This window comes from Caretta caretta, chromosome 23 (assembly GCF_965140235.1).
Source record: "Caretta caretta isolate rCarCar2 chromosome 23, rCarCar1.hap1, whole genome shotgun sequence".
NCBI classification, from domain to species: Eukaryota; Metazoa; Chordata; order Testudines; family Cheloniidae; genus Caretta; species Caretta caretta.
The window spans coordinates 10837003-10863880 of NC_134228.1; the positions used below are offsets into that span (position 1 = coordinate 10837003).

Here is a 26878-nt window from a genome sequence, read left to right on the forward strand (position 1 = left end):
ATTTGCTGCACAAACAAGAACCGCAGGCACTGGTCTGTTTGGACCTGCTGGGTAAGCACAGCTGGTACACAGGGAGACGGGTCTAGGAGTGGGGAAGTCACGGAGATGAGGCCTGAGGTTGGACGCCCGAGGGGATGCTCTCAGATAGGGGACCCAGGGGCAGCTAGACAGGTAACAGTGATTAGCATGACACATGGGTCATCTTAGAAAGAGCAAGTGTCAAAAAATCAAGGCCCAGGACCAAGTCCTGCTGTGACACATCAAGAGTCTTGTCCCATCCCCTCCCTACTCCAGTCTGGTCTATTTATAATTAATCGCTGAGGTCCAAGCTTTACTGTGTCTGCACAGCACAGTAGCACCCATAGGCTCTGCTGTGCTGGGTAACAAACCACCACCTCCGAAAGGGGCCTGACAAAGCACCCATGAATGCACTGCCTGCCCTGGGCAGAGCATACCCTGGGGGTGCCTCAACATCCCCAATACAGCCCCATCCAACCTCAGCAGCCAGGTTCAGCATGGAGCACGGTGTCAGGAAAGGAAGGGCCAGGTGCTCTGCACTGCTTCCTTTTACCAGGAGAACTGAGCTGATCTATGGCAGGAGGGACTGCAAGCCACCCCCATCAAAGCCCAGCCTGCATGGCGAGCTAGGAATAATAGGGTGGGGAGCAGAACTGTATTCTGCTGAGGGGTCAATCAGAGCCCTTCTGGGGAGGAAGGGATAGGAAGGTTACACCCCTACCTGGTTGGCATCCTTGCTGTCTGTGGCTGCCTCCACCCCGCTGTCTCTCAGGAAGTAGTTCTCCACTATGTCCTTGAGGTAACACTGGTGTTTGCACACAGGGCAGTCCACCACTGCAAGGGAAAAGGAGCAAAAGAGAGCATCATGCACACAGGAAGCAGCAGCAGATATGTAACTAATCCTTGGGGAGCCACCCCAGTGTAGTTAATCCTCCTCCCTGAGAAGCAGGGGGAGAAGCCCTCCTGTCAACATAGTTTTGTCTACACTGGGAGTTTGGTTGATATAACTGTCAGTCACCCCTGAGCGATCTAGTTTTTTTTTTCAACACACATCTGTAGACCGGGGCTAAGATACTGAAACTTAGCACCATCTCTGAATGGCCACTGCAGGTATGGACGTGGGATGTAAGGGCTGTCTGGTAGGGTCTCCGCATCATGCACTGAAAATCTTTTGCAGCTGCTCACACTCCACGAGCGGAACAGTCAGTGGGCTCTCCCCCGTCCAGTTAGGTCCCTCCAGCCTAAAAGCACCACAACATTAGGGGGCCTCCATACTCACCAAACACCAGCCACAGGGACCCTACACATCTTACAGCAAGAGTATGGGGAGATGGAGCCATTTCCCTCCCCCCAAAACAGTCTGCCATGTCAGAGGGCAGTCTGTGCCCACAGCACCTAAGCAGAAGACAGCAGGGGAGCACAATGTGACAGGTAGAGAGGCAAGCTAGCCTCCTTTCAAGTGCCCAGAACTCAGCAGAATTTCCCCCAGTGAGCAGGAAGACCCCACATGTGTCTCTGCCTCCTGGAGGAGCAGCCATTAAAATGGAGAGGTTACAGGGTTACTCATGAGGAACTGGAGAGCTGGTTCTGCCTGGAGTTTGGGCTCATGGAACATCGAGGTGCTTCTGTATTGAGAGCTCTGTTTATTAACTGAAGATCAATCAGCACAGCACAGAAAGTTGACTACATTACCAATCTGGGAAACAGTCTTGCAACTGTTACATCCTCACTGTTGCTCATTTATATTCCCCTTGCTTACAGCGCATTAAATTCCATAACCCTTACACACCTTCTCTGATCTCTGCAGAAAACATTCCAGATATTAACAGACCAGAGACATCTACTGAGTGCACAGCACGCTTGGCAAACCTCACAAGAATATACATGATATATTCTGCATGTACAGAACAGGTTACAGCAATTTAATTACTAGTAAGTTTCCACAATGTTTAGCATGAGTACAAAGCATGATCAGCAATTTAGATGCATGGAGGTAAGTAAGCCCGTTTTTAAAACTGCAGAGAAGCACAAAAACCCCCATGTCTACACTATGCCATTGTTTTCCACAGCATCCATCATCACAGCATCTAAGCACCTGTCGTGTGTTATGAACAGTGTTGACCCGCTTATTGGAATGTTTATGGTACAAAGATGTTTAATATAATGGGGGATGTCAGGAAAAACAAGCAGGAACATGCTAGCTGAACCATACTCCCAATATGACTTGCATTTATGCAAACAGATTTCCCACAATACAACAAAAACTCTCAACCTCTACCAGGTTTGCAGTCTAAGCAGGTGCTAATCCCTTTTAGCTAGGGGATCCTGCATCTTTCAAGTGGGGGCTGAAAAAACAGCTCTCAACACCTCCACAACACTCCAACGGGCCACCTGGCCAGACCCCTCTGCCTAACAAAGTATTTAAGAGCCATGCTCTTTGCATAGTTAAGTCAGTCACAAGATTCTAATCTCAGCCATTTCCATTGACTGCATCCACATAGCAGTTTCCACGGTATGCATCCGATGAAGTGAGCTGTAGCTCACGAAAACTCATGCTCAAATAAATTGGTTAGTCTCTAAGGTGCCACAAGTACTCCTTTTCTTATAGCAAGCCAAGTGGCCCAGGCAGGTTTCCATGGGAACATGTAGACATAGCCTAAATGCTCCTGTGCCTGGATCTATAGTATGGGCCACTCCACAACCAACCCCAGCCTGCTACACAGCCAATCCCCCAAGCAGCAGTTCTGCTACTTTGCCTGGGAAAGGCTCCAAGAGTCTAGAGTCTACACATTTCAGCACAGTGCAGGCTTAGCCTGTGTTAAAAGGCACCAAGCTTCAACATTGCACCTTGTCCTATAATGGAAGCTCCTCCACTGAGCAGCATAACTTTCCCCCTTAGGGGAGATGACAGGAAGGCAGTGCCAAGATTATGGAGAAAGTAGTGGCAAGTACTACCCTACAGCAGTGGCATGTCCGTTACAACTATTTTCCAGCCTGTGCGTTATCCTGCTTGGCTCTGCTGCCTAGCCAGCCTGGTGTGGGTGGCTGAATTGGATGCAGAACGAACAGCTCATCTGCCACAGTCAACTCAGTAACTGACATGAATCTTATGCCTTGGGAAGTACCCATCCAGAACACTCAGTTCCTAATTTATCTAGGAAAGTGCCCCGATGGGAAAGGACACTGGGAGGAAGAGCCACCAAATAAAGAGATGCTGAAAGACAGTTCTTCCGTGCATTCATGTTGAAACTGAAGGCTACAGGTGCTGTGTAACCCAGCCACAGCAATTGGAGTATAGAATATAAGGTATTCTGGCTAATCCTTACCCCATTTTATCTAGCTACCAAGCAGAAGGATAATTTCAGCCTGGTACAGCCTGAGTGGGATGGGCAACTTCCAGGCATCATCACAGCATCTAAGCAAAACAAACAATGCTGTAGCCACCTGGGCATGAGCTGTGGATGTGGCAGCCTTGGAGACGCAGCTCCAGAGAAATTCAGGTGGGAAGAAGGCCTTAAATTCAGTCTCTACATTCTGAAGGGAAGGATTTCTGCTGAGAACAGCAGTAGTCATGCCAACCAGGAACACCACAAACCCTTCAGAGCGGCCAAAGCACCTGAAGTGGTCATCACTTTGTCCCACAATAGTCATAGCAAGCCAGAAACAGACTGAATGCAGCAATCTGTACAGGATCCTTTGCAAGCAGTGCAACTCAAAAAGCTTCCTTTTCCTTACATAGTTACATTCAAAAGGGTGGGCAGGTGTTAAAGCTGAAACATCTCCCCCAGCATGGACTCGGAAGTTCCCATTTCAAGACACTTCGAACTAAGTAGACAAATTGGAGGATTGGGCCAAAAGAAATCTGATGAGGTTCAATAAGGATAAGTGCAGGGTCCTGTACTTAGGACGGAAGAACCCAATGCACAGCTACAGACTAGGGACCGAATGGCTAGGCAGCAGTTCTGCGGAAAAGGACCTAGGGGTGACAGTGGACGAGAAGCTGGATATGAGTCAGCAGTGTGCCCTTGTTGCCAAGAAGGCCAATGGCATTTTGGGATGTATAAGCAGGGGCATAGCGAGCAGATCGAGGGACGTGATCGTTCCCCTCTATTCAACATTGGTGAGGCCTCATCTGGAGTACTGTGTCCAGTTTTGGGCCCCACACTTCAAGAAGGATGTGGATAAATTGGAGAGAATCCAGCAAAGGGCAACAAAAATGATTAGGGGTCTGGAACACATGATTTATGAGGAGAGGCTGAGGGAGCTGGGATTGTTTAGCCTGCAGAAGAGAAGAATGAGGGGGGATTTGATAGCTGCTTTCAACTACCTGAAAGGGGGTTCCAAAGAGGATGGCTCTAGACTGTTCTCAATGGTAGCAGATGACAGAACGAGGAGTAATGGTCTCAAGCTGCAGTGGGGGAGGTTTAGATTGGATATTAGGAAAAACTTTTTCACTAAGAGGGTGGTGAAACACTGGAATGCATTACCTAGGGAGGTGGTAGAATCTCCTTCCTTAGAGGTTTTTAAGGTCAGGCTTGACAAAGCCCTGGCTGGGATGATTTAACTGGGAATTGGTCCTGCTTCGAGCAGGGGGTTGGACTAGATGACCTTCTGGGGTCCCTTCCAACCCTTATATTCTATGATTCTAAGTACGAAACTAGAGTCTATACACAGGACTTCTGACAAAGCAATTTGATAAGTTTGTCAGCATCCCAGTCCCAAGTCTGGGAGCTAGCTGCCAGTGGTAACATGCCCAACTCCCACTCTGAAACACAGCATTCCACTTTTTAGATTGTTGAGCATGGAACCAAAGCGAGTGCCATTCAGCTTTTCCATGATTTTAGTTTGATTTTTCATATATGTCAGAACCAGTGGAAGTTCTATCCCCTGCTCTTACAAGGAGCTGCCCCTACCTTTGAGTTTACTCTTCAGATCATTATAGCTTAGGATTGCATGAGGTCTGTGTGTGAAAAGCAAACAAACTCATTAACTTGCTAAAGATTATAACGGCATAAGAGGAATTCAACCGCTCTTTTTAAAACCTGAATCCTCAAACTTGTACAATGCTACATGAGAGTGTTTAGCCCCTAACCAAGTTTGATGCAGTGTTGTTGTAGCCATGTGGGCCCTAGGATGTTGAGACACACAGTGGGTGAGGTAACATCTTTTATTGGACAAACTTCTATGGGTGACACACAAGCTTTGGAGCTTACTGAAGAAGAGCTGTGTAAGCTCATAAGCTTGTCTCACCCACAGAAGTTAGTTCAACAACAGCTATAACCCTCACCCACCTTGGGTCTCTAATAATCACATTAAAGTCAGCCGCCAGTACCACAGCAGCAAGGCTAGCTGCACCCAATCCTTTCATTCATTCAGATTCCAAGGCCAGAAGGAACCTGACACCCCAATATTCCCCACTGTCATGTAATTAGGATAGGTTTTGTATAAAGTATGCCTTGTGAAGTATTCTAAAAGTCTTTATTTGCTTGACATTAATATCTTGGATTGTATGCGCTATTGTTGTATGAAGTTTAGCTGTGTGTGCATTACTGAAACATGTTGTAGGATGAAAACAACCACAAGCAGCCTTTCAGGTACAACAATAAAAGGGCCTAACAATGTCAATGGCTTATTGGAGGAAATGCACACAAGCACAAGGATTACCCTGGGAACTGTGTACCACAGTACTACACCATGAGAACTGTATGGCCCAAGTCACAGCAAAAGAGCTTTCGAGCAAGTGGGAAGAAGATATAAAAGGGTGGAAATGACATCATGAGGGGACCTCACTCTCCCTGCAACATCACACCTGGAAACACCTGAGGAATAAAGACTGAACAGGGGAAAGTGATGGTCCCAGGCTAAGGGATTGCTAGCCTGTGTATGAAAACCTGAGAAACCCAAGCTGCAAAGCCAAGGCAGCTTGTGCCTTAAGAATCTGCCAGCCTGTTTATCACTCAGGTTGAGAATTTGCTAATTCATATCCTACCTCTCTAGTATGTTAAGATCAGTTTGAGGTTGTGTTTATTAAAGGTAATCTGCTTTCATCTGTTTGCTATTATTTATAATCACTTAAAAAATCTCTATCCTTTTGTACTTAAACTTTTGTTTTAATCCAAACCAGTGTGCATTTGACTACGGCTGTCAAATATAAAAGGGAAGGGAAAACACCTTTAAAATCTGTCCTGGCCAGAGGAAAAACCCTTTCACCTGTAAAAGGTTAAGAAGCTAGGATAACCTTGCTGGCACCTGACCAAAATGACCCAATGAGGAGACAAGATACTTTCAAAAGCTGGGGGAAGGGAGAAACAGCCTCTCTCCATCTGTGTGATGCTTTTTGCCGGAGACACAACAGGAATAGAGTCTTGGAATTTAGTAAGTAATCTAGCTAGATATGTATTAGATTCTGATTTCTTTAAATGGCTGAGAAAATAAGCGGTGCTGAATGGAATGGATATTCCTGTTTGTGTCTTTTTGTAACTTAAGGTTTTGCCTAGAGGGATTCTCTCTGTTTTGAATCGGATTACCCTGTAAGGCATTTACCATCCTGATTTTACAGAGGTGATTCTTTTTACTTCTATTAAAATTCTTTTAAGAATCTGAATGCTTTTCAATTGTTCTTAAGATCCAAGGGTTTGGGTCTGTGTTCACCTATGCAAATTGGTGAGGATTTTTATCAAACCTTCTCCAAGAAGGGGGGTGTAAGATGTGGGGTGGGGAGGGGAGAAGACGTATCCAAACAGGCTCTTTCCCAGTTATATCCCTGTTAGATGTTTGGTGGTGGCAGCAATAAAGTCCAAGGGCAAAAGGTAAAATAGTTTGTACCTTGGGGAAGTTTTAACCTAAGCTGGTAAAAATAAGCTTAGGAGGTTTTCATGCAGGTCCCCACATCTGTACCTTAGAGTTCAGAGTGGGGAAGGAACCTTGACAAAGGCCTCTAGGGAAAATCTCAGTTTGGTTACTGTAAGTGTGTATGGTCCTCTTCACATTGAGGGAGAGGCAGACCAGGTGTTAAACCCATATACTGGCCAGATTTGAAAGGCAGGACAGTACTGTTCTGGGGCCCTAGACTGGTGGTTAGAGAGCCTGCATGTGACTGCAGCTGGGTGTGTCCCTACCTACATGAATGCTGGTGAAAGTGCAAGCTTGGAGGGCTTTGTAACTTGTCACAGCAGCACAGTGTGAGGGTGGGTCAGAGGGCTCAGTGGTACCCCAGTTTCAGGTGGCACCCCAGGGGGAACCAGTCACAGAACCATTGTGATCATCTAGCCTGACTCCCTGTATGATATCAGACATAGAACTTCCCCAAAATAATTCCTAGAGCAGATCCTTCTGGCTTCATGCCTTTATCTCCTCTGGAGTGGGATTCCACAATTCTACCGCTCAGTCCCTAGGCCACCACATCCTATACATCAACCATGCTTACTGCAGGTCCAACTGGGCTTGGACATCTGTACTACTTCTATTCTGTACACAGTGAACAGCAGCATCCAGTGAAGAAACATACCAAATGTTCATTTTAATAGCAGGAACTTCAGAGCAAGACTATTAAAAAAACCCAGCAGCCTTACCCCAAATCCTATTAATCCTGCCATCCTGAACTAGGCAGGCCTAACCTCTTCAGTCACTCCCAGGAGATCCTGCTTGCCAGTCTAGTCTCCTCAAACTTCCCTCCCTCTCCAGTGTGTTGCTTTTTCCAAACTGCTGCAGTCTTTTGCATTTCCCAGGCTTGACATCAAGTGTTTCCTGAGACATGGTTTATCTAGAGCAATTCTTCCCTTGCTGCTTGTTGTTACTGACAATTCCTGCATTAAACTTCCCCCAAACTACACTATGCAGCCTATCAGCACTCCTGGGGACAGCTGCCAAAAGATTATACAAGTTAGAGGATACACTCAGCTACAGGTGTCCACGTGACTCGACTTCTCTCCTCCAGAAGACTGTCCCTCCTAAATCCTTCTCAGAAGAGGATGCTGCTCTAGCCCATTAGCAAGACTGTTCCATGGCATGGCTAACCCAGATGCCAGGACTCTGCTTGTATCTGGAAGTCCCCCTCACTGCAGGGGAAGAGGAGGTCTTGAGGCCCAGCAGCAAATGGGAAAGAGCTGGCTTGAAATGCACTCCCCCTCCTCAGGCCTTAAGCCTTGTCTGTAATCAGTGCTGCATCAGTTTGACACTGGTGGTTTTAAACAGATTTACTCACACAAGCCAGCACAGACCATGGTGTAGACACTTAATCCTATTTCAATCAGGCCTGTATTGAGTTAGTTTAAGTAGATCCTGAAGCTAAATCAATATAAATAGGTTTAAATCAGATTAAGAGTACCTATAGTGCTTTAAACCAGTTTAACTAAATTGATTTAGAATCAACCCTTTAGTTAACCAGCAGAACTGTGAATGAAGATAAGGCCTTAGGCCAGCCTTCTACTTACCCCAACAATACCAATTCATTCCAAAACCCAACACAAGGAAGCAGTCACAAAAGCCAGCCCGAAAAGCTGTGTCTGAGTGCTAGAGAGTCAGTGCATTTAACAGATCTTTAGTGCACAAAGCACCTTAAAACAGCCTCCAGCCTCTCAGCAAGAACTCAGTATGTCCCAAGACTCTTCCAGTTTCAACACCACAAAACTATTTCCACCCCTGTAGGTAGCTAGATGAGCACCTATTACCCACTCCAACCTGAAAAAACTGACACTAAGCCAGGCTGAAAACCCATGTAGCATTTAGCTTCCAGACTTTTCCACAAGGAAATGAATCCAAGTAACAGCAGAGTACAGCTCAGGGCATTGATGTAACTGCACTAGAACAAACCCCCTCTCATGCACATGTGCAGCACCAGTGCAACAAGTGACTCAAGCCACAGTAAGCTGCACAGGTGCAAGCCTTTTACACTGATGCACCATGTTTAAATGAAGGGTTTCCACTAGTGCAGTTACAATGGTTCAAAAATAAACCCAGTGCAACAAGCCCTTATATTTAAGTTGCTGTAGGAAACCTGGGGCAACCCACACCAAACCCTAGAAAGAGCCATACATGCAGTGTTCAGTTTGGCTGTCTAGAGCTGGAGGGCTGCACCTCATCTGCAAACTCACTTATACAGATTAATCCACAACTGCAGGTGTTGGTGCCTCTCACTCTCAGCTTAGTCAACTCCACCAGCAACTCACCTTATCACCCAGCAGCCATCACCTGGCTGCTGACCTGCTCATCAGCTGACCTCAGGGAGTCACATGACTTGGCAGTTCTTTACCCCTATCCCGCAGAGCACTTACTTTTCCCTGAGTATAGGCATGCCCTAAGTAGTCCAAGCAAAGAAACAGTGCCCAGGCTACATTCGTGGAGTTAAAGCATAGGGAAGGACCTAGGCCAGTGATACTCAGACTGAGGCTCACAAGCTGCAAATGTCTCTTTAATGTGTCTACTGCAGCAATTTGCAGCACATCTAAAAAAATTTAATTTACAAATGTAAGTTAATAGCAATACTGATCATTTTGCTGTGATCATATATAAATATTTCCCATCATGCTATTTAAATATAAAGTACTATAATAAATGAAACTATTAATTCATACAACTGTGGCTCTTTTGTGTAATGCTAATTTGGCTCCTGAACCACTGAGGTCTGAGAATCAACTGATCTAGGCTATAATTTAACCATCCAAAATAGATGCCAGGTAACTGTGCCCACACTGATATTAAATGGGATTTTCAATCAAGTTAACACACACACACACACACACACACACACCCCTCCCCCCTTTCCTAGTATACACAAGTTCTAAGAGATTCAATCTAGTCAATCACAAGTTACTGGGCTCAAAACCACTGAGAGGTTCTCCAGCCTGTTATGCAAGAGATCAGGCTAAGGCCAATTCTGTACTACAGACCTGTGTCAGTATGTTACTCAGAGGTGTGAAAACTCCACACCTGATTTACGTATTAACCCCATGCAGACAGTAGTATGGCAACAGGAGAACTCCTCCCATTGACAGACCTACCACCTCTCGGGGACACTGATTAAGGGGCTCTCCCCCAATGGCACAGGAGCATATTCATTTAAGCGCTACAACAGCTGATACAGCCTTTTAAGTGTAGACTTGCCCTAAATGACAGTGGTCCTTCCTTTCTGGCCTTGACATTGCCTTTTTGCATCTACATTTAAAATCTAGATGTTCCCTGCTCCATGTGACTCATTTGGTGCTTAAACCTAAGTCACTGTGACAGTCTGTACCACTATGTTCACCGGGGTTACAAGACTGAAATTTTGTACAAAGGATGCCTTGAGGTATAATTTGAAAACTCAATTTGCTGATTGTCCTGATAACGTGTGGTAACACTAAAGTTACAATAAAATTCTACTGTATGACATTGCTGAGATGTTCCAAGTTTAAAAACCAGGCACAAACCAGTTCCTCAGAGATAAAAGGCAAACTGAGGCCTCAGGTAGGTGAAAAAAAAAATCAAATGGATTATCACCTGGTTAAGCAGCTATTCTTTGGTAGAAAAAAAGGGCGTGAGCTAGACACCTACATTTTGGCAAAGAAAAAGTGGAGATTCCCAACCCCCCCAGACTTACAGTCTCTCGAACCTCAGCTGGAAATGATTTTCAAAGAAAAAACTAAGAAAAGGGAACAGACACCCCAAAAGATCTCCCCCGTCATCTCTACTCACAGCACTGACAACACCTGAAGGATAAAAAAGTATTACTGGACTAGGGAGGGATCCTGGCAGAAAGGAATTCATACAGTAAGACTGCTAAAACATGTGGCGAGAGACTTTTGCTTTGAAATCACAGCTTGGTAAGTTAGATGTTGGTTACAAAGAAAAAAGGTAAAATGCAGCTAATTCTGATTTCTATACCTCATTACTTGTAATCACCAAATCTATTTTCTGTAGTTAAACTTGTTTAATCTAAACCAGTGTGCTTGGACTGAAGTGTTTGGGAAACTCCATTTGGGATAACAAGATTTGTGAATATCATTTTCTATTAAGAAAACGACAGACTTCATATGAGCTTGTGTTGTCCAGGAGAGGGCTGGGTAGTACAAGATACACATTCCTGAGAGAAAGTCTGGGACTGGGAATTTGCTGGTGTTGCTCTGCAATGTAATTCAAGAGTGGCTGGCCACAGTATTCAAAGTACAGCTGGGAATCCTTTACATGCTGGAGCCTGAGAGAGCAGACCAGGAGTTGTTACGCTCACAGCACTGTAAAAGGCACGCCAGGTTGGAGAACTATGGGGACACAGCTGTTCAGTCCAGATTTCATTCTAAAATCCAATTGCAACCAATAATTTTGTTCAATACTACTGGTGATCATAACTGCACGCAGGTATTTCATAGCTACATATAAACAAAAATGACAAACCTATGTTCATGTGATTTAAGCAGTGAACATTTGGATATAAAGTAATTTCATTTTGAATTCAAGGGTCACCCATCAGTTGCAACTCTTAGAGAGGGATAGCTCAGTGGTTTGAGCATTGGCCTGCTAAACCCAGGGTTGTGAGTTCAATCCTTGAGGGGGCCATTTAGGGATCTGGGGCAAAAATTGGGGATTGGTCCTGCTTTGAGCAGGGGGTTGGACTAGATGATCTCCTGAGGTCCCTTCCAACCCTGATATTCTATGATTCAATACAGTGGGACTGGGATCCCACAGGTCCTGCTGCCATATGAACAGGAGCAGGTAAAACTCACTTTGTTGTGGTATGGATTGGGTGGACCAAAAAAACCCAGACTGCAGTACTTGTGGGAAAACAAAATCTCTCAAATTTATCAAGAGTAGCCTATCAGGGAAACTGCTATTTATTATTTCATGGTTTAAGCAAGACTGGTCTTATTTTTGGTGGTAAAAATTGTGCCTGAATTCCATTTATATATAAAATATACTAACCAACCTTTTTGTTTTTTTAGTAGCATGGGGAAAATCTGTTGCGGTATCTAAATTTTTTGTGGGTGGGAGCAGCATAAAAATGGAAGAAACAATGTAGGAGCGGGTATTGTGGGGTGGGATAGGAGCAGGTTAAAAAAAATAGTTCCCGGGCAGGGCTCTATAAGTGAAGTGTTTTATATGCTGTTCGCAGAGAGTCGAGCAGACATCAAAGTGAAAAGGGAAGATTCGCAACAGCACGACAACAGTTGTTTGCATGAAATGAGTGGGTCCCATGAAATGAGAGAGAAAAGGTGGGTGAGAACATCTTTTACTGGACCAACCTCTGTTGGTGAGAGAAGTTTGAGAGCTTACATAGAGCTCTTCTTCAGGTCTAGGAATGGTACTTGGAGTGCCACAGCTAAACACAGAGTGGAACAAATTGTTACACCTCTGCAGTTGTAGGACAGTTAGTGGTTCTCAACCAGGGATGTGTGTACCCCAAGGGGTACATCAACTCATCTAGATAGATGCCTAGTTTTCAACAGGCTACATAAAATATTAGAGAAGTCAGTATAAAGTCTTCTTTATACTTCTCTATATACTATACACTGACAAGTACAATATTTATATTCCAATCCACTTGTTTTATAATTATATGGTAATGAGAAAGTCAGCAATTTTTCAGTAATAGTGTGCTGACAATATCAGAAAGAAAAATACAAAAAGCAAGCAAGTAGTTTTTCAGTGAAGTGAAACTTCGGTGTATGCAAGACTAATCAGACCCCTAAAAGGGGTACTGTAGTCTGGAAAGTTGAGAGCTGCTGGAATAGTGGGTTATAGATTGTTGTACTGAGCCATAAATCCAGAGTCTTTAAGTTCATGATTTTTAGGGTCTAACAAAGTTACAAATTTAAGCTCCCAGGTTTGTCTTCTGAAGGTGTTGTGCGGGTTTTTCCTTTGAGCAGGATACAGATGTTATGCTTGTGGGGAAGTAGGGTATATAGTTGCTCAGTGCCCTAATGTGGATGAGCCCATGCAATGCAAGGGGGGGGAGGGGAGATGATCATGCAGGTCTTTGTGGCTTGATAAACCTTGTGGGAGTCACAATGGCTCCACATAGATACACATGGCCAGTTAGGATGAATGACAGACCATTATTGCATTAGTGGACTCCAGAAGTGCCATCACGCTGGTCTCAGGGAAACTAGTGGGGTGGGACCAGCTGTAGCGCACTTGTGTGCATATTATCTGACCTTCCCTGTACAAATTGAGGTCCGGGGGAATACCACAAAGGTGACAGCAGAGATGGTTCTGAAACTCCCATATCCAGTCCTTACAAAACGAGACTTCCCAGGGCTTGAAGGCCTACTCCGCAGAGGAGGGTAACAACCCTGGGATTGATACAATCACCCCAGGAACTAGCCCTCTCCTGGTCTTCTGTGAATTAGCCCAGGACTTGTTCTCTACACCTGGGAAGCCCTGGAAGACTAGGCGAGAAAGGAGGGCAGACAAGATGATGGGAACCAAGATTTTGGTCCAGAACCAAAAGGCTACACTTGTAGGGAAGAAAGTGTGTCCAGCTGGAAGGGGAACGATGCAGAGGGTTGATGAGCCAGAAGCTGGACCCAGTTCCACAGAGACCAACCCTTAGAGGGAAGCAGAAGTAGGTCCCTTTGAGTTTGGGCATACTGAAGCCTCATTTGAGAATTTTGGGCAGGATCAGGCCAATGATCTGCTTTGGGACCTATTATATAGAGTAGTTCAAACGCAAGCGCAAAAAGTGGAGCAACTCTTGGTACCTCGAAGGCACCACCAAAGGGCAGTGTTGGACCTAGATCACAGTCATTTGTATGGAGTACACCTAGGGATAGATAAGACCCTCCATCAAATCCTACAGATGTTGGTTTGGCCAGGAGTTTATATGGAGGTCCGACGATATTGTGCCTCCTGCCAGAGTGCCAATTACATGGCCCAACCATGCTTAAGGGTCCCTTTAGTACCTCTGCCAATTATTGAAGTCCCATTGGAGAGGATAGTCATGAACCTACTGAAGCCCTGGCAAGACAGAGGTTCATCTGATAACACTGGAGATGCTACCCCAAGAAAATAAACATCAAGGACAGGTAAGAATATCCCCTGAATTGACCCCTGAACAACGAGCAGAAGGTATCAATATGATTGAACGGAACCCCAATGTGTTCTCAGAGAAGCCAAGCAGGATCACAGAAGTTGATCATCATATCATCACAGATCTTGGAGTAAAGGTGAACGTTAAGCCCTACCGGATCCCAGCGGCAAGAAGAGAAGATCAGGACTAAAGTTAGGAGAATGTTAGAGTTAGGAGTCATTGAGGAATCCCATAGTCAATGGTCCAAGTCCAACCATCCTCGTACCTAAATGAGATGGTAGCATGAGGTTCTGCAATGACTTCAGAAAATTAAACAAGGTGTCCCAGTTCGATACCTCGGGCAGACAAGCTAATCGACTAATTGGAAAAGGCCGATTTTTGTCCACCCTTGACCTGACCAAAGGTTATTGGCAAATCCCTCTGGCCAAGGAAGCCAAAGAGAAGACTGCATTTTCTACACCAGAAGGATTGTACCAATACACGGTCCTCCTCCCTTTTGGGCTACATGGGGCTCCTGCAACCTTCCAGCGGCTCATGGATAACCTGTTGCATCCACATGGCAAGTATGTGGCTGCTTACCTGGATGATGTTATCATGCATAGCCCAGATTGGGAGACGCACCTAGAAAAGGTGGAAGCAGTACTGGATACTCTGAGGAAGGCAGGTCTCACTGTGAATCCCTCCAAATGTGCAATAGGGCTAGCAGAAGCCAAATACATCAGGTACATCGTAGGGAGGGGTGTAGTGAAGCTCCAACTGAACAAGTTAGAGGCGATAGAAAGTTGGCCCAACTGATCCAGAAGAAACAGCTCAGAGCATTCCTGGGGATAACTGGGTACTGTAGATGATTCATTCCCTATTTTGCTACCAGAGCATACCTATTGATGGATCTGATAAAAGCTCAGGGCCCAGACATAGTGAAATGCACCGGCGCAGCTGAAGCAGCTTTTACAGACCTGAGGACCACCCTCTGCAGTAACCCAGTACTAGCAGCCCCAGACTTTAAGAGTTTATACTGCAAACCGATGCCGCCGAGGTAGGGTTGGGAGCTGTGCTTTCTCAAATGGTAGGAGAGGAAGGACACCCAATCCTATTCCTCAGTAGGAAACTCCTGCCCATAGAACAAAAGTATACTGTGGTAGAGAAAGAATGCCTTGCGGTAAAGTAGGCCGTGGAAACCCTCCATTACAACCTTCTCTGACAGAGGTTTACCCTCATCACTGATCATGCCCCCCTGAAATAGATGCACAGAACAAAGAAAAATGCAAGGGTAACGAGATGGTTCCGGTCATTAGAACCCTTCCACTTCAGAAGGGAACAGGTCAGGGACCAGACATGGCAACACTGATGGCCTGTCAAGGGTGTACTATTTTTCAACCCAAGTAGCCCAACCCCATGGTGTTGAGCAGGAAGGGAGGATATGTGACAAAGTCAGGTCAGATGGCTGCAAGAGGGTCCTGGAAGGCAGATATATTAGCCCTAGAATGTTAAAGGCAGGGCTTTGGAGCGGAGTCCGGACCTGGAGCAGCTCCAGAGCAGTGGAGCTGTGGGTTTTTGCCTGGAGCTGGAGTGGAGCCAGAGCACAGCTCCAAAGCCCTGGTTAAAGGCCCTTTTTCCTACAAGCTGAGAAGAGGTTATGTCAGGTCAATTAAGGACACCTGAATCCAATTAAGGGCTGCCTGAGGCCTTAAAAAAAACCCTCCCCTGGGGAGAGCAAAGGAGAGAGAGAGAGACAAGCTGCTGCCAGCCTAGTGGCAGCAGGGAAATAGAAGAAACAGTCTCTCAGCCTGAAACAGCCTCATAGGAGCAACAGCCAAACCCAAGTGCCGGCTAGAGGAAGGACTGACACTCCAGGACAACCAACTGGATGACACCTTGCCCCAGCAGGGGGGCAGCGAAAGGTACCCCTCATGGGTTTGTTTGGTGGAGGATCACTCCTTAGGCCAACCCTCAGGCCTACCCAGAAAATATGACCAAGGGAGCACAGAAGGGGGAAGGCAAACCCTGCCTGAGTGGGGCTGATTACCGCAGGCCTGCCCTCACCAGAGGGAGAAACACTAAGTCTGGTGAGAGAAAACAGGTGCCTTGCCACAGTAGGTTTACACTGCAATTAGATACCCGCAGCTGGCCTGTGCCAGCTGACCCAAGCTCTGGGACTTTAACTGCAGCGTAGATGTTTGGGCTCAAGAGTTCTGGGACCCTCCTACCTCGCCAGTTCCTAGAGCCCAGCTCCAGGCCAAGCCTGAATATCTACACCTCAAACAGCCCTTTTGCCCAAGTCAGCTGGCACATGCCAACCGCAGTGTAGATATACCTTTTGAGTACCTTTCCCAGGCTTGAATTCTGTGTAAGCTCAAAAACTTTTCACCAGAAGTTGATCCAATAGAGAGATATTACCTCACTCACCTTGTCTGTCTAAAGATGAAAGTTGAGATTTTCAGGCCTTCTGCCCTTAATGCAAAAGTTTGCAAGTTTAACATTTCTGCCTAAGTATTTAAGGGAGGAATCCAATTGCACACTGCTGAGATCATATCACATGTATCTATTTCAGTGGAAGATGATGTAGGGGCAGAGCTGAGACTGCACTACTGGAATAAGCAGATATTTACTATGATTTTTTTTAGTATAGAATTGCAGTCCATGTATCTGGAAGTCTGTTCAATGACAAAGGAAGACCTCCATTATAGCATCTCTGGGTGACCACACGCATGAGGCCAATGACCTCTCTCCAATGCCAAATGCACTTGGCCTATACAAGCTGTAATTTTTAGCTACTTCCAGTCAGGAACCTTTCACATATATATTACAGCAGCAGCTACAGGAAAGCCATTGTTAGGTGCAATGCAGAATCCTAGAGCTCTTGTTGAGGCCAAAAACTTAAGGCAAGGTTCAGGAGGGAGTGGACATCTATGCCCTGGTCTACACTGGGGGGAAAAATCGATCTAAGTTACGCAACTTCAGCAATGTTATTCACATAGCTGAAGTCGATGTACTTAGATCGACTAACCATGGTATCTTCACCGTGGGGAGCCGACTGCTGCCGCTCCCCCGTCAACTCTGCCTGCATCTCTCACAGCAGTGGAGTAGAGGAGTCAACGGGAGAGCACGCGGGGTCGATTTATCGTGTTTAGATTAGACGTGATAAATCGATCCCTGCTGGATTGAGCGCTGCCCACCGATCCAGTGGTTAGCGTAGACATACCCAGTTAGATTAACATTTGTGAAGAGATATTAAGCCTCATGCTTCAAGGTTCAAGCTCATTTAACTATCAAGGTTTAGGAGGTTTCACACCTTCCTCTGAATCGTCTGCCGCCAGCCACTGTCAGAAACAGGAACTTGACAAAACGGACCATGGATCTGATCCAATCCGGCACTTCCTATGATCATAGCGAGTTTTCAAACTAGACCAATGCCTAGATTTTCTTCCCAAACTCACCAAAGTGCACATTACTCATTAAAGGAAAGGCGCAAATGTGGATTGGATGTTGATGCACATTTTTGTATTAGCGCAGGGCTCTATACATCTAGATCAGTGTTTAGAATTTTCCCCACCAGCAACTGAAAAAAAACACCCTGGTTTTCTCATGGCAATTCACCCTAAGCCCGTAATACTTCAAGGGCATGAAGGTGTGTCATCTTGGTAGGACATCACAGGTAATTTCAGGATGATGGGAGATGGTGGTCTGAGTTTGGTACTGCCCATAGACAGGATAGCTTCCCTTAGCACACCCATCTTGTCTCTCACATCACAGTTCAGGCTCTGCAGCAGCAGTGCATGAGGACACCAAAACAAGCTCTACAGCACAGATATTATCCCCCAGAGCTCTGCAGGGGGGCAGAGCTTGCAGAGACATATTGCTCCTTTCCCAGCTCAGTACAACTGCATTTTCTTCCCCTACACCCATGGGACACAACAGTGCCCCCTTACAGGCCACCATTGAGAAACGCTGCTCTAGGGTAGTCACCAGAACAGCTAATTTACACAGTTACAAAGCAAGTCACAATCCTAATTCTGGATCTATTAGTGACCAGAATACACATTGATGCTTGCAGCCAGACAAGCAATTACATGCCAACATACAAGATCTTTAAAACTTATTCCACAACTGCTACAGACTTGAGGGAAAGAGGTTTACATGTCACAAAACAGGACTAAATGACTTTCCACCAAGTATAGCCCTACCATGTTCCACTTCATGCAGGGAACCTTTATCCTTCCCTCCTCCCCTACCTGCCACAAAATACAAATCAGGAGATTTCCTCTGCAACTTGATCAGACTGACCATTTTTCACTACTTGTTACAAGAAACATTTTTATTTACCAGGACTGGAAAGTTGGAAAAATGCAATACTTTCCTATTCTTCCCACTGTGTAGAAACTTTCAGAGCTTCCCATTTGAGGGACTGTCAAACAGCAACAAAGGGAACAAGAAACATTTTTAACAGGCAAGTTTGATTTTTTTTTTTTTTTTTTTGGTGACTGAAATCACCAAGGGAGCTCAGAGGCCTTATCTATTTTTGTATTCAAAGTTAAACCCATCTAATTAACCCAATGAAAATGGGACCAAAACACCTCCTAAATCAATTTAAGCTTGGCTTGCATTGATTTCTCTCAACTCATGGCTAAATCAACGGAAAGCCAGGTTTAAGTCAAATCAGAGATTTGCATTGCTTTAACGAAGGCCTTGTCTACACAATTTTCACCCCAGTTTAACTGTTTGGGTGTGGTTTTCCTGCCAGTTAAATCTTTATAGCCCTTAGTGTGGATGCAGGTGTATCTGTATACGGGTGCCTTATTCCCTGTAGAGCTTAGTCTCTTTCCTAAAAGGTGTAGCTATACCAGGATACTGTGCCTTTATGCGGATATAACTGCATTCACATTAGGATGGTTGAGAAACAGGTATGGTAATTTCCTGGACATGCCTTACTGAATTCAGTTTAAGGGCACGTCCACGCTTAAAACACTGCATGGACGCAGTTGCTGAAGTGCTTTTATGAAGACACTAAGCCAATGCTCACCTACAGGCCTGATCTTTTCACTCTGTGGAAACCTTTGTCTACAAATTACCTACTCAAGATCAAAAGGCCTGAACAGCATAAGGAGAACCTCCCATGAATCTGAGAGCTGCTTGTACTGAACAAAAAAAGAATTCACACTTTATGGACTTGTAAACACAAACTACTGGTGGAGTTTGAAGGACTGCTCACCAGCCAGAGCCCTTGCTGGAATCAAACAAGAAGGGTTTCTTCAGATATGTTTGCAACAAGAAGAAAGCCAAGGAAAGTGTGGGCCCCTTAATGAATGAGGGAGGCAACCTAGTGACAGAGGATGTGGAAAAAGCTAATGTACTCAATGCTTTTTTTGCCTCTGTCTTCACTAACAAGGTCAGCTCCCAGACTGCTGCGCTAGGCATCACAACATGGGGAATAGATGGCCAGCCCTCTGTGGAGAAAGAGGTGGTTAGGGACTATTTAGAAAAGCTGGACGTGCACAAGTCCATGGGGCCGGACGAGTTGCATCCGAGAGTGCTAAAGGAATTGGCGGCTGTGATTGCAGAGCCATTGGCCATTATCTTTGAAAACTCGTGGCGAACGGGGGGAGTCCCGGATGACTGGAAAAAGGCTAATGTAGTGCCAATCTTTAAAAAAGGGAAGGAGGAGGATCCTGGGAACTACAGGCCAGTCAGCCTCACCTCAGTCCCCAGAAAAATCATGAAGCAGGTCCTCAAAGAATCAATCCTGAAGCACTTACATGAGAGGAAAGTGATCAGGAACAGTCAGCATGAATTCACCAAGGGAAGGTCATGCCTGACTAATCTAATCGCCTTCTATGATGAGATTACTGGTTCTGTGGATGAAGGGAAAGCAGTGGATGTATTGTTTCTTGACTTTAGCAAAGCTTTTGACACGGTCTCCCACAGTATTCTTGTCAGCAAGTTGAAGAAGTATGGGCTGGATGAATGCACTATAAGGTGGGTAGAAAGTTGGCTAGATTGTCGGGCTCAACGGGTAGTGATCAATGGCTCCATGTCTAGTTGGCAGCCGGTGTCAAGTGGAGTGCCCCAAGGGTCGGTCCTGGGGCTGGTTTTGTTCAATATCTTCATAAGTGATCTGGAGGATGGTGTGGATTGCACCCTCAGCAAGTTTGCGGATGACACTAAACTGGGAGGAGTGGTAGATATGCTGGAGGGTAGGGATAGGATACAGAGGGACCTAGACAAATTGGAGGATTGGGCCAAAAGAAATCTGAGGAGGATCAATAAGGATAAGTGCAGGGTCCTGCACTTAGGACGGAAGAACCTAATGCACAGCTACAGACTAGGGACCGAATGGCTAGGCAGCAGTTCTGTGGAAAAGGACCTGGGGTGACAGTGGACGAGAAGCTGGATATGAGTCAGCAGTGTGCCCTTGTTGCCAAGAAGGCCAATGGCATTTTGGGAGGTATAAGTAGGGGCATAGCGAGCAGATCGAGGGACGTGATCGTTCCCCTCTATTCGACATTGGTGAGGCCTCATCTGGAGTACTGTGTCCAGTTTTGGGCCCCACACTACAAGAAGGATGTGGAGAAATTGGAGAGAGTCCAGTGAAGGGCAACAAAAATGATTAGGGGACTGGAACACATGAGTTATGAGGAGAGGCTGAGGGAACTGGGATTGTTTAGTCTGCAGAAGGGAAGACTGAGGGGGGATTTGATAGCTGCTTTCAACTACCAGAGAGGTGGTTCCAGAGAGGATGGTTCTAGACTATTCTCAGTGGTAGAAGAGGACAGGACAAGGAGTAATGGTCTCAAGTTGCAGTGGGGGAGGTTTAGGTTGGATATTAGGAAAAACTTTCACTAGGAGGGTGGTGAAACACTGGAATGCATTACCTAGGGAGGTGGTAGAATCTCCTTCCTTAGAAGTTTTTATGGTCAGGCTTGACAAAGCCCTGGCTGGGATGATTGAATTGGGGATCGGTCCTGCTTTGAGCAGGGGGTTGGACTAGATGACCTCCTGAGGTCCCTTCCAACCCTGATATTCTATGATTCTATGATTCAAACTTTACAATCTCTAGCTCATTGGTTCCCAAACTGGGGGGCATGAAGAAATTCCAAGGGGGGCGAGAGGCTGCCTGGCCCTTGAGCTCCTGGCTCCTCCCCTGTACAGACAGCACAGCTTGCGCCCACCCACCTCCCAGGCTTTCCAATAAGCCAGTCCTGCTGCTCTGAGCAGGGGAGGTTGGATAAGTAGCAGCAGGTCTGGGAGTGGTCAGGAGACAGGGAGCAGGGGGGTTGGATGGGGGTGGGATCCTGGGGAGGGTCCCAGAAGAGGGTGGTCAGGGGACAAGGGGGGGGGAGTTGGATGATGGTAAAGGAGAGGTGGGGGGCGTGAGGGTTTCTTGAAAATTAAAAAGGGGGCATGATGCCAAAAAATTTGGGAACCACTGCTCTAGCTATTTTCCAGCTTGGAGTGGGAAGCTGACAGTTTCAATCTAAAGCACCCCTTTTGAAGGAGGGTGGACACGGTTGCTAAACACTTCAAAAGAGGATTGTTAACTCTTCTTATCTTAGCCCATTCCACTCTGCCAGGGGCATCAATCAGTCACTATCTCCTCCCCTCTACATCTCCAAAAACAGAGGAGCAATTAGCAGGACACATCAGCTCCCAAGTGAGGAATGAAGCCGGCCTCTCCTCCATAGCGCCCACAGGGTATCAGAAGGGTTGGTTTGGGGACCTTGGAGGAATTGCATCACAGCCCAGGAGAGGCAGTCTATTAATCTCCTCTGTATAACCAAAATATGCTTGTTTCTCTCTTATCTAGCTGTACCCAAGAAGCACATGCAGCACTGCCAGGAACTGCTGAATGTGAGATCAAGTCACTGGGACTTGGTCAAATTCCGTTTTTCTTGTCTAGTTGAGCACTACACATCCCCTTACAGAGAACAAAGACAGCAGGGTACCGTAAATAAAAGTAGTTGTAAGCCAGCAACAGTTTACTACTACTCCCTTTGCTCTGCCAGACTCTCTCAACTTCCCCTCCTCCACAAGCCCCCCACCCCAGCACTTTAAAAGGTGACAAAAATGGTTTTATGATGCACAAAGGCCTCAAGATGTGGTGTTTTATTTTGAGTGTTTAGCCTACTTGTTCTTTGTTAGAAATAGCCAAGCTTCCCCAGTCATGGATTCCTCAAGTTAGGCTCCTAAAACACAAAAAGAAAAGGAGTACTTGTGGCACCTTATGACTAACAAAATTTATTAGTGTAAGGTGCCACAAGTACTCCTTTCTTTTTGCCAATACAGACTAACACAGCTGCTACTCTAAAACACAAAAGAAATCTGAAACGCAATAGACCATACCTCCCCCTGAAGCAGAAAGCTGAAGATGCTCAGCACCTCAGGGAAAGGGGGCGGACAAACCAGGCCACTTCTATCTAGCCACGAGAATATAGTTTTAAAACATTAAAAATTCACATTTTGAAAAAGTGTTGGGCATCAGGAATAAGGCCTGATATGGCGCTTCCTAAGCAGAGAGATTCCATGAACCATTTCCTCATTGTTTACATTAAAGAGGCAGAAAACGAAAAGTTGGGAAGTTTAAGGGCTTTATTCACACAGAAGTCCTATTGGTTTAGGTTAAACAGGTTTAAATCCTGACTCAGTTAAAACAGTGTCATCTGCTGTGAGGACAACTGTATGGTTGTAGTTTACCAAAACAAGCTAAACCATGTTTGAACAGATTTAAGCATCCACATAGTTACACAGGTTTAACTAAATTGATTTAAACATGCCTTTAGTTCACAGGTTCTCAAACTGGGGGTTGTGACCCCTTAGGGGCTCATGAGATTATTATATGGGGCTCACAAGCTCTCAGCCTCCACCTCCAAACCCTGCTTTGCCTCCAGCATTTATAACAGTGTTAAATATAAAAATGTTTTTAATTTATATGGGGGGGGTCACACAGAGGCTTGCTGTGTGAAAGGGGTCACCAATACAAAAGTTTGAGAACTGCTTTAGTTATACTGGTGCTGGCCTTGAACAACTAGAAAGATCAGGGCTTTACTGGATCTAAATAGTGAGACAAAAGTAGACAAGATACCCGAATTTGTAGGGTGTTTTTTTTTTTAAATGCATTCAAGGATATTTTAATAAGCAACACAGCACAGCCATCCTAGTTCTCTTGGCATATATCAGCTTTAAAAAATGGCGCCACTGTACTTAACTCCATGTGACCATATGCCCCCATCCCTCCTCCCCTTCAACCTTCACTCACAGCCCCCGTGTTCTTCAGTTTATGTTGCAAAAGCCACTCCATGCACTAAAGCCACATTTCTCTTAACTTCTCAAGCCATTCTTTCTGCCTTATCGCCCTCAAGATTTCAACATGATCTTCACCCCACCAAAAAGCATTTCCTTTTGGCAAGTTTGAAGTCACTCAAAAAATTCTCATCTCAGATACTTTTAAACATGGTTAAAGCTTTCAAAAAACTCCACATGCTGGACAACTGCAGGAATGTAATCAGAAACAGACAGTATTTTAGTAGCAGTACCACCTCAGAGAGCTGCCAGGAGTAGAGAAAGACTCCCTGAGTCTGCACAATCTCCCTGTGAATCAAAGTAATATCCTGTTACCTTATCTCCTTTCTCCAAGCTTCTTTTGCTACTCTCATAGCTGTGATCTTCGAAACAAAGCAAAAATGTAAGCCTGCCCTTTAGTCACTTACCCACTTCCTAAACATGATCACTATTCTTTCCTGTTAGCCCAAGGTTTGGATTTTCCACCATAACTGTCTTAAATCTTGGATTAGACTTGATATGATTACACCCTACTGGCCTCTTCTTAGGAAGGAGACCGCTATTCCATCTGACCACTGGATGGAAGAAGGAAGAAATATGGACCAACCCCTGACTATTACAGGACATCTCTGAACATGTCCTGCTCAGACTGACACCCTCCCAGTATTAACCTTGAGACTTTTTTCCATGTAAAGCATGACCTCTGTGCAGTAAGGAAGAATGGCCCATCATCATCCCCACCTAGGGTGACCAGATAACAAGGGTGAAAAATCACAGCGGGGGGGAGGGATTGAGAACTGACACCTATATAAAACAAAGCCCCAAATATCAGGACCATCCCTTAAAATCAGGAGATCTGTTGACACTATCCCCCACCTGCCTTCAGTAGAGAATGGAGGACTCAGATAGCTCACCATTACATTACACAGCTGCTTCTTCCGCCCCAAGCAATCCTTCCTTTACAGCCACTTTCGGGTAGCATTTACATTTGTGCCGGAGATCTCATTATGAAGCCTTGTAACTTGCACAGGAAGCTCCAGTAAACATGTCACCAATTTGCATTTGCCTCTTGTTCACCACATTTTGAGGGGAGAATCTTGGCAGACCAGTACATAAATAACGCTTCAACCCTTCCAATGGGATACTACGAGTAGCTTACCTGGTCTGCGCAGCAGCACATGAATACTACAGGTAGGGTGAAAGTTGCACCAATGAAGCTTCTCCTACACAAAAAAAAAACTGTACCAGACATGAATGGGACGTTTAAGCATGAATCAGTCAACACCAGTCACAGGACCCACACCAGCTATTTCTCAGAACCACTAACCCCACCTCTCAACTAAACTAACACCTTGTCTTTGCACAAATGCCTAAGGCCTTTTGCTGAATTAATGCATAGTTGGAAACTCCACTTGCTATTCAGTATATGTCCTTTGACAATAACCACTCACCATTGGGCTGTAAATATAGTTTAAAAAGGAACCCGTTTAAACTATTAAAATTATATCCTGGGCTTTGGAGCTCTGCTCCGGCGTCACTCCAGCTCCAGGCAAAAACCTGCAGCTCCACTGCTCCGGAGCTGCCAGCGCCAGGCTCCACTCCAAAGCCCTGATTATATCTGTTAACCATTTGTTAACGCGACACAGGTCCTGTTCAGGGCTGCTGCCAATCTCTTTTCAAGATTAACTGCAATACATTAACGGTAAGACTAACTAATACTTATTGGTTAACCGGTTAAAATTTTATATCCCTACTTACCACCCAAGCAGCGATCAAGAAGGATACATGCCATCAGATATAAGGAAGAGTTAAGATATCATCCTTTATACAGTACAGAGAAAGAAGCCCTAATATTGTTGGTTTTGACCTAACAGCTTGGGGATTTTGCAACAAAATATCCACAAACCAATTCACCTTCAAAGGACTCCATCCAGACCCTGTTACAGTAAACACCCACTTACTGTATACCTAGGACTTGAAACTTGCAAAGAAAACCAGCTAAAAGCAGCTACAGAAGAGAATAAAAACTATTACTGAGTACTCCACTCAGCATCCGGATATGCACATGCCAATACTCAGGCATATGCACTGCTCACTTGTGTTAAATGGAGGGAGGAAATGGGTAAATGACCCCAAAACAGTTCAGTAAAAGAATCTGATTTGTACTTTAGAAAGGCCACTTAAAGCCTGCATTTTCAAAAGCATGATGCCCAGGAGCTCCTTCGGACACTTTAAAGGAGGCCTATTTTTCAGAAAGCCCTCACCCACCCTCTGGAAACCAGGCATCTTCAGAAATGTGTCATCAAGTTAGGTACTCAAGATTTTAAAACATTTAAACTACTATTTTGCTTGGGAAAGCCTAGGCCTTAGGCACCCAAATACAGACTTTGGAGGCTAATCTATGGTCAAAAATGGATGCCTAGGGGTATCTAAGATCAGGGCTTCATCTACACACAAGAGTGGTGCTGCTTTAGCTATTTGATGGACATGGAGCGGCTCTGTAATTATTTATATACAGTATGCTAGACTGGTTACTAGGACGCTTTCTGAATGACTACATTAGTTTAACTCAACAAGAGTGTCTGGAAGCAGGAAAGAAAAGAAATGCTCAAGATAAGCATTTGCTGAGAGGTGGCTTAAGAGTTGTTAAGGGACAATGCCAGAACAATTAGCTTTGATGATTTTGCTGCCAGCCAACCTACAAAACTGGCTTTAAAAAAGCCCACCTAAGCTTTGCTGACTCCTGGTATATTATGTTAAAAGAAGGTAAACTGGTAAGAACTGGAACCTTGAGTACTCTGGAAGGAGTGTTCTACCAGTATGACACACACACACACAGATTTTGTGCTCACATTTTGGGACAGACTGAACACTTAGATGAGAAACAAGGCAGGTGAGGTAATATATTTTATTGGACCAACTTCTGTTGCAAGACAAACTTTTGAGCTGACAAGAGTATAATAAGCTTGAAATTTTTTACTGGACCAGCTTCTGTTGGTGACAGAGAAAAGCTAATACCTCACTTTGTGTCTTCAATATCCAGGGACCAACATGACTACAACACTGCATGAATGCTTATATGACCGTCTTCCAGGCTGGTTGGTAATGTACTGGCCTTTCTGAATTGTGGTGCTCTCTGATTAATAAACTAATTGAGCTTGGACTACCTAACTTATCAATAAAATTAACTGAACCCTAATAAGGGTAAGAATGGTAGACACACACAAGGTTACTGTAGCCCAGGACCCAATCCAGGAGGGGAGCATTGCAAAAATTCCATTCCAAGATAAGTTACCTAAAGGAGGTGTTGTAATAATCGGGGTCTCACAGACCTACCCTTAAGTGTGAGCCTGACAGTGGAAAGTAGAAATAGCTAATTGTAAGTTTATAAAATGTTTCAACAAATGTTGACGGGAAAAGGCACTAAAGGGAGACACTCTGTCTACTGCTGTAATTCAAAGACTGTGTTAAAGATCACCTCTGATAAACTAGTATGGGACTGGAAATCAGACCAAAATTGGCATGTTGGAAATCAGGCCTAACTAGTGACAAAAGAGAAGATAAGGATATTACATCCGTGGCTCCATT

At 45.2% G+C, this 26878-nt stretch overlaps 1 protein-coding gene across 2 annotated transcripts in view; it reads right to left on the minus strand.

The window, feature by feature from the left end:
• TRIM28 (tripartite motif containing 28) overlaps positions 1-26878 on the minus strand; it is a 54212-nt gene that overhangs the window by 23738 nt on the left and 3596 nt on the right. For both annotated transcript variants that reach the window (XM_048832547.2, XM_048832548.2), the window contains exon 2: positions 740-852. In XM_048832547.2, coding sequence (XP_048688504.1) covers positions 740-852 — 113 coding nt within the window. The remainder of the gene's footprint in view (positions 1-739; positions 853-26878) is intronic.